Source organism: Budorcas taxicolor, chromosome 14 (assembly GCF_023091745.1).
Source record: "Budorcas taxicolor isolate Tak-1 chromosome 14, Takin1.1, whole genome shotgun sequence".
NCBI classification, from domain to species: Eukaryota; Metazoa; Chordata; class Mammalia; order Artiodactyla; family Bovidae; genus Budorcas; species Budorcas taxicolor.
The window spans coordinates 82,593,164-82,607,122 of NC_068923.1; the positions used below are offsets into that span (position 1 = coordinate 82,593,164).

General features: G+C 36.2%; 1 protein-coding gene across 1 annotated transcript in view; it reads right to left on the reverse strand.

The window, feature by feature from the left end:
* Positions 1 to 13,959, reverse strand: part of DPY19L4 (dpy-19 like 4) — a 55,377-nt gene that overhangs the window by 14,992 nt on the left and 26,426 nt on the right. Inside the window, exons 8-13 of the mRNA XM_052651839.1 lie at positions 10,259 to 10,393; positions 7,626 to 7,757; positions 7,430 to 7,528; positions 6,814 to 6,887; positions 3,101 to 3,259; positions 2,288 to 2,407 (exon numbers count right to left, since the gene is read on the reverse strand). Coding sequence (XP_052507799.1) covers positions 2,288 to 2,407; positions 3,101 to 3,259; positions 6,814 to 6,887; positions 7,430 to 7,528; positions 7,626 to 7,757; positions 10,259 to 10,393 — 719 coding nt within the window. The remainder of the gene's footprint in view (positions 1 to 2,287; positions 2,408 to 3,100; positions 3,260 to 6,813; positions 6,888 to 7,429; positions 7,529 to 7,625; positions 7,758 to 10,258; positions 10,394 to 13,959) is intronic.

Genomic DNA, 13,959 nt, shown 5'->3' on the forward strand with positions numbered 1-13,959 from the left:
TTTTTTCCCCTAATGTACCTATATATAGTATAGTCAAAAGATAACATCTGGAAACATACTGCTGACAGTTGTGGCCTTTGAGGAATGAGATGGAAGGATTTTAATTTTTTAATTCATACCTTTCTATATTTGTGTTTGTTACATGGTCTGCAGTGTATTACTTTTGAGCTTAACTTTTTAAAAACAGGATTGAAAAACTGGGGCTCTTAAAAAGATTAAAATCCCAGGTGTACAGAAAAATCAACTTGTGTAAATAAAAGATAGACCATTACTGTAAGTTGTAACTTGTAGTTGTAAGAGGTAATGGTAAAAGCTGAAGACAGAAGAGGAAAAGTTGAGAAAAATTTGTGGACACCATTGCTTCATACAGATTATCAAAGAAAAACAACATCTCAAAGGGTAACTTCTGTAGTTAATACTAGGAAATCAAAAAGACCTTTCCAAGCAATATTCTTTGATGACAAACTCTAAAGACTGAAAGAATATGAGGCCAGAGTATAAATGTGAACTATTTTGGTTTTACAAAATAGAAAAGCTATGAAATGGGGAAAACAAAGTAACATTCATTCATCTAATAAGTTATTGATCATGCAGTTCAGGGTGAACAAAGTACTAGAGAGGAAAAAGACAAGACGTGGCTACAGCTCTCAAGGAGGTCTTTATCAAGATGGAATAAAACTGAACATAGGCATTTCTTGCATGCATGCTCAGTCGTGTCTGACTCTGTGACCCCATGGATTGTAGCCTGCCAGGCTCCTCTGTCCATGGAATTTTCCAAGCAAGAATACTGGAGTAGGTTGCCATTTCCTACTCCAGGAGGCCTTCCTGACCCAGGGATCAAACTCACATCTCTTGCATCTCCTGCATTGGCAGGTGAGTTCTTTACCACTGAGCCACCTAGGAAGCAGCTAATGTGGCACCTGAACACATGGGAAACCATTAGAAAATAAGTATTAAAAATGTTTTTATAAGGTCTAGGGTTATGTGAAAGCAAAATGATCGATTTGAGACTGTATTGTATTTAAGGTTTAAAAAAATGAATACTGAATCAGGCTCTGAGAAAAGTAGTGGATGCATACAGATTACATTTTGTTAACAGAGGAATCGCATTAGCTTCCCCAGTTAACTAATATATCCTCCTAATAACCCCATTTCAGAATACCAAACCAGTTGTTCCAGTCAGCTGGAATCAACACTAAAGTCTAATTTGTAACTCAGAGAGACATTGATTCACCCTGCATTACATGTATATGACATCCCTTGGAACACAAACTCTACTGGAGACACTGTACCATTATGCCAATCCACTGACTTCTTAGTATCCAACCCTTCCTTACCATTTATTTCACCTAGCCAGCTAATTAACATTTCAACCTTTAAATTCTCTTCCAATTCAAAGAGATGCCAGATGAATCCTTTTCAAACATAACCATGAGAAGACATGTTCTGTTTAAAAATCTTCAGTCTCCCAAGAGAAGTACCAACAGAAATAAATGGAAACTCATCTAAATGGATTTCAAGGCCCTGTAAGATATGGCCATGCCACACCTTTTCAGTTTTCCTCCTACTACTTCTTGAAGTGACTAGTGTTCCAGCCAGAGTTTGGGACACTCTGGTCAGTTCATCAGAAACAGGTAATAACCTGGACTTCTAATTGGTGTCTGAAGAGGTAGCAAGGGAGTCTCGCAGGACTGAACCCTACGCCTGTGGATTCTGATGGTCCTGGCAGACAAGTGTCAAAACTGAGTTGAACTGTAGGATACCCAGCTGGTGTCCAGAGAATTGTCTGTTGGTATAAAGAAACCTCCTACCTATATTGAAACCAGGTGCTCAGAACCCTTTTATACTCTTATGTCTTATTTCTCACGTAAGTCAAACTTCAAAGAAAAGGGTATCATTTATTGAACCCTCACTCTCAAAACACCATTTACCTCTCCTTCACTTAGGAAAGTTGTGATTTTATTTTTATGTGGTTAGTGTCTGTCACCTTTACTAGGCCATAAATCACATAAGGTTAGAGACTTTTGCTGCACACTTTTGTTCACCAGTATACCCCTAGCAGTGAGCACAATGCTGGATCCTTTGAAGACATTCAATAGTTTTTGAACAAATAAATGCATAAGTAAATACTGGTTCATTATATTATAAATACCTCTCTAAACCCCAGTTATATTAAGGTTTTTTGAGTTTTTGTAGTGTTTTATAAATGTATTCTGGAAAGTACACACTAACTACCATTATAAAGGACAATTCTTTGTTAAAACAAATGGATCAAATATACACTTACCCTTCTATAACCATTGCAAGAGAACCCAGCAAAATAGTGTGAATCACATGATAAATTATTTCTGGCCTTTCTCCAATTCGTCCATCTTCAAGCCTGACAGTTTCTTTCAGGGACTTATCACTACCGAAAGAAATGTGTTTTTCGGTACATCAAAGATATTTAGTATCCTCATAAAAAATACATAGGTAGTTTTTAAAATTTGAAAGTACTTTCTGCTGGTCAAACACCTAACTAATGTATTTCCAAGTCTTTGAAAGAGGTTTTTCGAATGTGGAAGACAACTGACTCAATGAAGGTGAACCGTGAAAGTTTAAGAACTGTAATAAAAAAGAGACTTAGATACTTAGGTTCCTTGTCCATTATCACTGAACTAGTGGCTGCTAAATCAATATAGTTAAATCATAATTAGAGTAAGTTCTCAAAATTAAGATACTATATACAACCTCCTTTCAAACATTATAAAAATACTTTTAAATAGTCAAACTTTTTAATTTAAAATCACTTTTACTACTAGTTTCATTTAAATAGAAGAGATTATTCTTACAATAACTAAAAATCCTGAGTAAATTAGTGAATGAGTCTTTAAAAGTTTAACTATTTAATATTATTCCTGCATTAAAAATGGACATTACATATTCAGATATATATGCTTAAATGTGAATTTTATCTGGTCAACTTATAATGATATTTTACATAGTGATAAAAAAGAATTAAATTAGAAGCTATAAAACAAATACAAAGAAAGATATTAAATGTTTTATGTATTTCATAATTTATTAATTAGTAATATGATTGGTTTTCTTAGGTACTTACTTAATTCTCCTAAAAATAACTTGAATCATAGAAAGAAAACAAATAATTAACACTAAAATATAGAAAGGTAGTAAAGAAGACTGTGTCAATCGCAAAAAAAAATCTTGAGACGGTGCCTGAAGGGATTCTTGACATAGGAGCCAATTCATTGTAAAATTCCTACAGAAAACAAAAAGCATGATATTAAAATTACAGATGTTTTAAAATACTGAACATAAAAGTTATTTTTTATCTCAACAAAAACTAAGACAAAACACGTTTCTTTAGTCTACTAACTTAAAATACCAAGGTCATACCCTTTACAAAATGAAAATAATAGCAGTAGTAACCCTCCTCAACAAACTGCCCTAATAAATTTAAACTTGCTACTTTTTTATGAAACAGCAATGTGACAATAAGGGAAGTGAAATCACTCAGTCGTGTCTGACTCTTTGCAACCCCGTGGACTATAGCCTACCAGGCTTCTCCGTCCATGGGACTCTCCAGGCAAGAACACTGGAGTGGGTTACCATTTCCTTTTCCAATGTGACTGTATATATATACAGTCCAATATATATAGGACTCAATATAGTTTTAAGGTAGTTTTACTTTCTATTTTTACCTGGAAGAAAACAAAAAATTCAGCTGTCTAGCCTCAACCAGCACAGTCCAAAATGATAGTCACTAGTTACATGTAGCTATCAGCACATGCAATGTGGCAAGTGCAAGTGGAAATATTCTTTAGGCACAAAATATACACTGCACTTCAAAGATAAGAACAGCTGAAAAAAGGAATTTAAAAAATACAAAATATATCTCAGTAATTTTATACTGTTTATACATTAATTGTTTCTTTTTACTTTTTTTTTAATGTGACTACTAGAAAATTAGGTATGCGACTGTTACATTGTTATTGGACACTCTTGTTTTATATTAGATAGCTCTATCAGATAAACTGCTTTTTTTAACCAATGCTAAATATAACCAAGACTCCTAGTTATAGGTAGATTTATAGGCATTCTCATTCCCAAACCATCTTTAACTTCCATTTAATCCTTAAATTCCCAGCCCTGGAGAAGGAGGTAAGTGATAAAGTGATCTTCAGGAGTGCTCATAGATGGACCAAGAATGCTTCACAAATCACTGGGTTTAAACTAAAAGGTTCAAATTTCTCAATGTGCCAAACATCAATAAAACTGTATCAAAGAGGCTGTCATCGAAATCTTTTGTATCCAGGACAAACACATCTTGTTTTTAAATATGCCTATTAAACCTATTAATTCTTTAAGGTCTAATTCAAATTCCCTATTTAATGATCTTCTTTCCATAATCCCAATCTCAATCTTTCCTTCCCCATATTCCCATGGCAGTTTAATTATCCGTTTATTATAGTGCTTAATGCAATCCACTATGTGCCAGACTGGCTTCCCAGGTGGCACTAGTGATGAAGAACCCGCCTGCCAATGCAGGAGACATAAGAGACACTGTTCGATCCCTGGGTCAGGAAGATCCCCCAGAGAAGGAAATGGCAACCCACTCCAGTATTCTTGCCTGGGGAATCCCATGGACAGAGGAGCCTGGAGGGCTACAGTTCATAGGTCACAAGGAGTCAGACACAACTGAAGCAACTTAGAACGCGTGTCAGACTGTAGACATTTTTGTAACCCAAAGAGTACCTGGCCCAGTATCTTGCACATTAAATAAATATTTATTAACACTTCTTTAGTGATTCTTAAAAGTTTCTCTCAACAGAATTTCCTGAAATTCTGATGAACATTACAAACTCTGATATCCAACTGGTATATCTGAATATAAGGCACTTAACAATTTGTATCACCTATATGCCATTAATTGTATAAAAACTACCTAATGAGCTGGCGATATCCTTAAAGACAAGGACTAATTTTTAATATTAAAATACCAAGTATATTACCTTGTGAAGCAAATCTAGTACCTGACATGCAGAACAAAGGAGCACTATACAAGATCAACTAAGAAACACTGAACAAAAGCAGCCCTTAATGCCAGGTTCATTCTAGAGTCCTCCAAAGTGACAGAGGAAGTCAGTGAAAAGGTCAGTCAATTACAGAGGTCTACAACCAACTTTTACTAGTTGCCTGCTGAGTTTCAGGCCTATAAATACACCTTAAAAAGACATGGTCCCTCACTTTAGGAAGCACACAGCCTCTTAAAGGATTCTTTTATCTTAGTAGATAGGTGTGATTCATGCTTCAGAAGACTTCTCTAGTGTTTAAGCCATGTAAAACGCTTGGTTAACTGGTACATCACAACATGAAATTTTATGCATGGTATCTAAAATCCCATGTAATCACAGCAAATGATGATAAGGTTCTAGGGTCTACTTATGAACTAGAGAAGTCTTCCTGATTCAGGGATCGAAAAGATCCCCTGGAGAATATTCACCTATACATTTCACTAGATTATGTGGAATTTTAGATACTGTGCATGAAGTTTCATGTTGTGATGTATTAGTTAACCAACTGTTTAACATGGATTAAACACCACAGAAGTCTTCTGAAATGTAAATCATATCTACTAAGACAAAAGAATCCTTTAAGAGGCTGTGTGATTCATAAAACTAGGGACCATATCTTTATAAGGTGTATTTGTAGGTCTGAAATTCAGCAGCCAACTAGTAAAAGTTGGTTGTAGACCTCCGTAATCGACTGGCCTTTTCACTGACTTTCTCTGTAACCTTGGAAAACTCTAGAATGAACCTGGCATTAAGGGGTTCCCTGGTAGCTCAGTTGGTAAAGAACCTGCCTGCAGTGCAGGAGACCCAGGTTTGATCCCTGGGTCAGGAAGATTCCTGGAGACGGAAATGGCAAACCATTCCTGTATCCTTGCCTGGAAAATCCCATGGACAGAACAGCCTGGTGGGCTGCAGTCCATGGGTTGCAAAGAGTTAGGCACGACTGAGCAACTAACACTTTCATAGGTAAATATATGTTTTCTGCTATGCAAATGGATTCTATCGGTATCTAAAATCATTTATTTCATTTTAGATTTTAAAAATGTACTTAACTAACAAACAAAAGTATACTGTTTTTGAATTTAAAAAGTCAGCTTCTGGCCCAATCCACTACTATGACCAAAGGTGAGATTCTTTGCTAAGAAATAAATATCTTACTGACCACCTCATTTTTATGCCCATACCCCATTTTTATTAAAGCACAGATTTGTAATATACCATGAACCTTTTTTTAATTGAATTATAGTTCACTTCATACTCTTTTCTTTGGCTGCACTGGGTCTTTGTTGCTTTGTGTGGGCTTTCTCTAGTTGTCGTGAGCAGGGGCTACTCTGCTGCAGTGTGCAGGCAAATTCCTATCCACTGTGCCACTAAGGAAATCCCCATGTTCTTTTAAATATTAGCATTTTGCTGGTTAGAGGTTAAAATTTCCTTGGTTCTTTATTCATTTTAAATCTTTAATTTATCCTGACCTTAGATTGTATCATCATTTCTCATTAAGGGAGAAATTAGTTACTGTGATGTTACTGAGGTTTAAGTATATCTAATTTTAAAAGACCTAAATGAGATATTTTTTAAAATAAGAAAAGTATTAATGTCATATTTCTTCTAGATATTATAATATCCCAGATTATTTTCTGAGTGGTATGTAATTAGGTGCATACTACCTCCTTTGATTATTTTTGCTCCTTATCTTCTAAGCGGTATACAATTAGGTAAACTTACATAATCTAAAACTTACTTAGTCATATTTAGTCCAAATTTTACTTCAAGGAACTTCAGCATATGTCCATTTTCTTTGTGTGGGACAAACATCTGGAGGATAAAAACACTAGTTAGAACTATTAGCTGTAGAACTATCAGTTATGCTTATAGCAATATGCTTTTGTCCAATACTAGAACTAGAAAACACAGCAAGATTATGAAACAAAAAATGTGAAGTAAAAATGCATGGTATAACTATGAAGCAAGGAGATTTATTGGCGTAAGTCAATCACATTACCTTATAGTTAAGCATAAAAGTATAATGGGGTAGTAAGAAAATTTTAACCTTTTTCCACCTAGTATAAACAACTTACCCACTCTTTTGAATGTCTTTTACTCATCTGAATTTATTCTACATATTACTTAATGCTAATTGGGGTAATGATGACATTTTAAATTAAATGAAAAATAAAATAGAATTTTTAAAAGTATATCTAGAAAAAACTCAGAATCCTATTGTCCCACCTAATATACTAGGTATGATTACTGTTCCACTAAAAATATTACTGTATAAACTCTATTATTATCCCATTATTCTCATTAAATTATTCAAACTGCTCTACTACATGAATCTCCAACACAGAGTTACTTACCTTTATTATAATATTCAATGTCACTGTCAGAGTACACACCAAGTAAAAATTAATCACTTTCATTATTTTAGCCACAAAAGTTCCTTTCTTCACATTCAACTATGGGGAGGAGGAACCATATGAACAAATAAATGAGATTTTTAAAAAATTAACAATTTAAAAATTCACCCCAAGAATGATAGTCAATTCTACTTACCTGAAGGCACTTAGCAAGCATTAAGGCTACTACTAAACTTAATAAAGGAGACACCAATAAAGCTGAATTCTCAAACTGCAGTAAATATCCCAGAAAGAGAGAAAATATATAGATTTTATAAACTTCATGAATCTGTTAGGACAAAAATGAGAATAAAATGAATTTTACTGTACATTTTTCCATTAGATAAAATTTGACCACAATTATAAAGTAAATGCTCTACTATAATTTTGGACAGTGTTGTACAACCTTTCAATTTGTACTTTTAATGTCATGGAATATAGTTCTTTCTTTTTAGAAAGAACTCTCCAGAAACAAAGTAAAAAGCTTTGAAATCATGGATGTCTAAATCAGACTAGAAGAACCTTCTTTAATCCCAGGCTCTGACTTCATTTCACTTGGTTTGTCTCGTCTACCTGAGCAACATCAAGCTATGCCAGTAAAAAATCATAATCTTTAGCAGTAGTTCCCAAAACCTACCCAAGGAAAATATATTGCCATGAAATACAGCACCAGAGAAAAGTATTTTTGCACTTGGTCCATTTAACAGTGACAATAAGAAAGTTAAATTTAAATTTAATTTAAATTTTAAATTAAATAAATTTCCTAGTTCTTCTAGAAAGTTATTGTCTTACTAGGTTTCTTTTCTAAACTTCAATAGAATAACTTAATCTACCATAAAATAGATGCCTTTTATTGAGTAGAAAGGGGAGAACTAAGACAAAATATAGACATTAGTTGGGGGGAGGGGGAGGAATCAAAAGGCAGAGTGATGTTAAAAAAAAAAAAAAAAAAACACACACACACAGAAAAAACATCCCTAAAAGGCCAGAGCCATTTTTTAAAAAGATACCTCACTGTTGGGAGACTGACACAATCACAAGGAAGAGGGCTCTACTGATCTTCTAGGTGCTAATAATATCCTATTTTTTCATTTTGGCTGCAGATTCTCTTAGTCCAAACCTATGCCTCTATCCCAGATTCATAATGCTGGGGCCAATCTTATAATCTGTATTTCTGCTTTTCCATTTGGCTCCCTATTAAGCTCTGCCAATCTGTTTTCCTGAGAGGTAAGGCTGGAGGACAGAGCAGGGATGTATTCCTTCCTGTGGCCTGCAGTTCCTGGATGGATCACCTTAGCGAGGCTTCTTCACTCCAACAGAGTAATTTGTTCCTGTAACAGCAGTTCGATGCAGCTGCAGTTTTCTTAAGCTTTAAGAATCAGCTTTATCATATCTTCTTACCTCAGAGACCATGGGATCAGCTAGCCAGACTACCATTCTCAGAAATCTGGGTCCCATTTCCAGACAGCCCTTCTTTCCAGTACAGAGATACCAGCAAAGTGGAGTAGTGGCTCTTTATCAGAGGTCTGTTTCAGCTCCATGGGGGTCCTTCCTCTAAACTTCTAAGTTTTAATAATTCCCAGTTCTTCCACAGCTTCTAGGGTGGTAGCTACTTCCTGAAGCTTTACCTCTGTAATACTTTTAGGTACTTATCACCCTTTCACTTAACAAGTTAACAACCTTATACTCGGTTAATGATTATTTAAATAACCTAATCACAAGGATTCTGGACCAAGCAGACGAAAAAGGATGAGCATGGAGATTCCCAAATTTCTAGATAAGCCAATATATTAAATACTCAATAAATGTTTATAAATAAGGAAAAGAAAGATAACAAAGCAAAAAAATAAAAAGATAAAGGAACTGAATGTCTATAGGAAACTACTGCTGACAGGAGTATAAATCAATATAACTATTCTGGGGAAAGGCTTGGTATCTCTAGTTAGACTGAATATGCACTTATCCTTTGACTTCTAATTCCACTATGAGGTATATCTTCTAGAAAAATCTTCTGAGCCAGGTGATATGTATATGAATGCTTATAGCAACACTGGTCATATGAACAATAAACTGGAAAAAAGGTGAAATGTTATTTAGCAGCAGAATACATTAATAAATAAAAATGAATGAAATATAGCTCTGTATATCACCATGGATGAATCTCAAAAGCAAATCAGGCAAAAGTAAATGATACATTATCATTTAACAATGTATTTTTAGGAATACATAGATAGATGGTAAAAAAAAATAAAGAAAAAGGAAAGGATTAACAAAATTCAGGACAGTTAGCCTCTGTCGGAGAGGGAGTAGGATACGACTGGGGAAACGGGGCTTCCAGGGTACTGAAATGCTCCAATTCTTGGCCTGGCTGCTCAATTACTCATATTTTTTTCTATATACTATATGTGTGCTCAGTTGCTCAGTCATGTCCAACTCTTTGTGACCCCGTGGCCTGGATACTCAGCCCATGGGATATATATAGCATACATAGACTCTTTTGAACATGTCCTATATTTCACTTTTTTGTGTAAGAAACAAGGAAGATTGAGAAATGGCTAGAAATAGAGAGGAAGCACAGAGGTGACTTTGGATAAACAGCCCATGCTTAAGGGAATTTCAAAGGACTAGGGAAGAAGGAGTTTAACAACCTTTTGAGTAGAAGTATAAATCAGAGCCTATTAAAGCATTTCAAAATAAGTTTAAAAATTCAATGGTTTTTATACAACCCTATAAACACTAGATTTAAAATTCTGCAGATTTAAAATCATAATTTTGAAATGCCATTAATACCTTGTCACTCTGCTCCAGTGAAAAACTATCTAGCAAGAAGAGAGAGATTGCTTGAAGAAACAAGAGATAGTGGCTGTACTCCCACACCATCATAAAGGTGTAAGTTGAAGCACTCATCAACAAGTAGCAAAACCTCTAGGGAAAACAAAAGAAAGAAACTAAGTGTTAACAGCTTTGTTACTATATAAACCCATAAGGTTGTTACCTGAACTTCTGCAGCTGTTACTGGTTCCATTTTAAAGCAACTCTTAAAACTTTGTTTTAAAAATCACATAATTATGATTAAATCCTTACATAAACAATAAGATCTTAAATCAAACATTCTACAAAGAAATCAACCACTTGCCCTTCATGTTCAACATCATAATGAGAATCTCAGGAAGACAAAAAAAAAAAGAAAATTCAGTAAAATTTTCTTTCATTCTGGGAGATGAAGTAGTAAGTATTTTTAAATGGTAGCTTCTACTAGACTTGACTGCTGGGTGGTCACTACTACTAATTCAGGTGCAAATCTTATTTCCATTACAACACACATACACAGACATTTATGTATAGGGTGAATTCAAGGGGAAGCAAACATAACCGAATGACAGTTTATATATATATGTATCTATTTGGTTTCCAAATTTTAGTGAAAATCTCATACAAAATCGGGCTTTCCAGATGGCTCGGTGGGAAAGAATCCACCTGCCAATGCAGAAGATAGTTTCAACCCCTGGGTCAGGAAGTTTCCCTGGAGAAGGAAATGGCAACCCACTCCAGTATTCTTGCCTGGAGAATCCCACGGACAGAGGAGCCTGGCAGGCCAGGCTACAGTCAATAGGGTCACAAAGAATCCCACACAACAAAAGAGCAACAACATACAAAATATTCCAGATAACTGAATTTTAATCTTTATCTTCCTCCTCCTCACCTTGATTACTTACTTATTGCTCTTAACAACTACACAGGTTATTCTTCAAATATTTTTTGGTGAGATAGTTCAAATACCTTTTGGAAAAAGGTATCTCAGACGTTACAGTAATCTTGCTTTTGCTTCTTTCAATTATTACAATACTTCCAAGATTCCCAGCTTTTCTATTCACTTTAATTCTCTCCTGAAGAAACTGCTCAAAATTAGCAGCACCCAAGATTCCATCTTCTGCAGGGTGGGTATAGTGACGTGAAAGTCGCCCAGTCGTGTCTGACTCTTTGCAACCCCATGGACTATACAGTCCACGGAATTCTCCAGGCCAGAATACTGGAGTGGGTAGCCGTTCCCTTCTCCAGGGGATCTTCCCAACCAACCCAGGGATTGAACCCCGGTCTCCTGCATTGCAGGCAGCTTCTTTACCAACTGAACTATGAGGGAAGGCGAGTAAACTTTAGGACCTGCTTCTTTCTTTGCTCCCCCATGCCATAAGGTTTTTCACAGGCATCATGATGGCAGAAAGTCCAGTTTTGTTTTCTTAAAAAATTGAGTTTTAAGCTGAAGGGTTAAGAATACACCACAGTAATAACTTGCTCTTTTTTAACCACCATGTTTTTATACAATCCTTAATATTGCTACTGCTTTAATATTTGAAGATATTTTGCTCTTGTTGCGTACTCTTGAGTACCAGATGTGTGTGTCAGTTGCTTAGCTGTGTCTGACTCTTTGTGACTTTATGGACTGTAGCCCACCAGGTTCCTCTGTCTATGGAATTTCCCAGGCAAGAATACTGGAGTAGTTTGCCATTCCCTTCTCCAGCTGATCTTCCCGACCCAGAGATCAAACTCGGGTCTCCTGCACCGCAGGGTGGACTGTCTATCATCTGAGCCACCAGGGAAGCCCGGTACCAGATGAGTGGTTACAAATAATCAAATAACTGCTAAACATAATTTACTTCCTTTACCTTAATATTGAGAGGGAAAAAATGAAAGAGGATGGGAGAGGAGGGAGAAACTCATGGAATACTTTCACAATACAGAAAAATAATTATGTTTAAATAAAAAAGGAGAAAAACATGTAAACAAAAATAGGAGTATAAGCTATTCTTCAGTTCAGTTCAGTCGCTCAGTCATGTCTGACTCTTTGTGACCCCATGAATAGCAGCACGCCAGGCCTCCCTGTCCATCACCATCTCCCAGAGTTCACTCACTCACGTCCATCGAATCAGTGATGCCATCCAGCCATCTCATCCTCTGTCGTCCCCTTCTCCTCCTGCCCCCAATCCCTCCCAGCATCAGTCTTTTCCAATGAGTCAACTCTTCACATGAGGTGGCCAAAGTACTGGAGTTTCAGCTTTAGCATCATTCCTTCCAAAGAAATCCCAGGGCTCATCTCCTTCAGAATGGACTGGTTGGATCTCCTTGCAGTCCAAGGGACTCTCAAGAGTCTTCTCCAACACCACAGTTCAAAAGCATCAATTATTTGGCATTCAGCTTTCTTCACAGTTCAACTCTCACATCCATACATGACCACAGGAAAAACCATAGCCTTGACTAGACAGACCTTAGTTGGCAAAGTAATGCTCTGCTTTTGAATATGCTATCTAGGTTGGTCATAACTTTTCTTCCAAGGAGTAAGCATCTTTTAATTTCATGGCTGCAATTACCATCTGCAGTGATTCTGGAGCCCCCAAAAATAAAGTCTGACACTGTTTCCACTGTTTCCCCATCTATTTCCCATGAAGTGATGGGACTGGATGCCATGATCTTTGTTTTCTGAATGTTGAGCTTTAAGCCAACTTTTTCACTCTCCATTTTCACTTTCATCAAGAGGCTTTTTAGTTCCTCTTCACTTTCTGCCATAAGGGTGGTGTCATCTGCATATATGAGGTTATTGAGATTTCTCCCAGCAGTCTTGATTCCAGCTTGTGTTTCTTCCAGTCCAGCATTTCCCATGATGTACTCTGCATACAAGTTAAATAAGCAGGATGACAATATACAGCCTTGACGTACTCCTTTTCCTATTTGAAACCAGTCTGTTGTTCCATGTCCAATTGTAACTGTTACTTCCTGACCTACATACAGATTTCTCAAAAGGCTATCCTTGGATCCCTTCAAAAAGCACCATGTCTTTGGTAAACAATAGTGAACTGAAGGGAAATATACTTTTCACTGTGTATCTATCCATTTACACTTTTTTTACCATCTGTATAATGTAGATGTATTTATTACTTTTTAAATGTATGTACTTTATTATTATTATATATATGAGTGCATTTCGGCTGCACAGGGGCCCCACGGCCTTTGCGCAGGCCTCCTCTGTTTGCAGCAAGCCAGGGCTGCTCTCGGGCTGCGGTGCGCAGGCGTCTCTTTGTGGTGATCTCCCTTCTCGCAGCATGCGGGCTCTACAGCACAGGCTCAGTAGCTGTGGCTCACAGGCTTAGTTGCCCCACACTGTGTGGAATCTTCCTGGACCAGGGATTGAACCTGTATCCTCTGCCTTGGCAGGTGGACTCTTAACCACTGGACCACCAGGGAAGTCCTTTTTTAATTAAAACAATTTTTAAAAGTACTAGAAAGAATACATAACATGGCAATAAACAATGATATTCAGAAAAATATAGAATATGGTATAGAAGGGAAAAATAAGTTTACACTTCATTCTACCTCTTCTGAAACACCTTCTAAAATAAATAATAATTTTATTTTTTTTAAAGAAACTTTTTTGACATGGGCTATTTCTTAAAATTTTCATGATTAGTAATACACTTCCTGATGATTTTTTTTTTCAT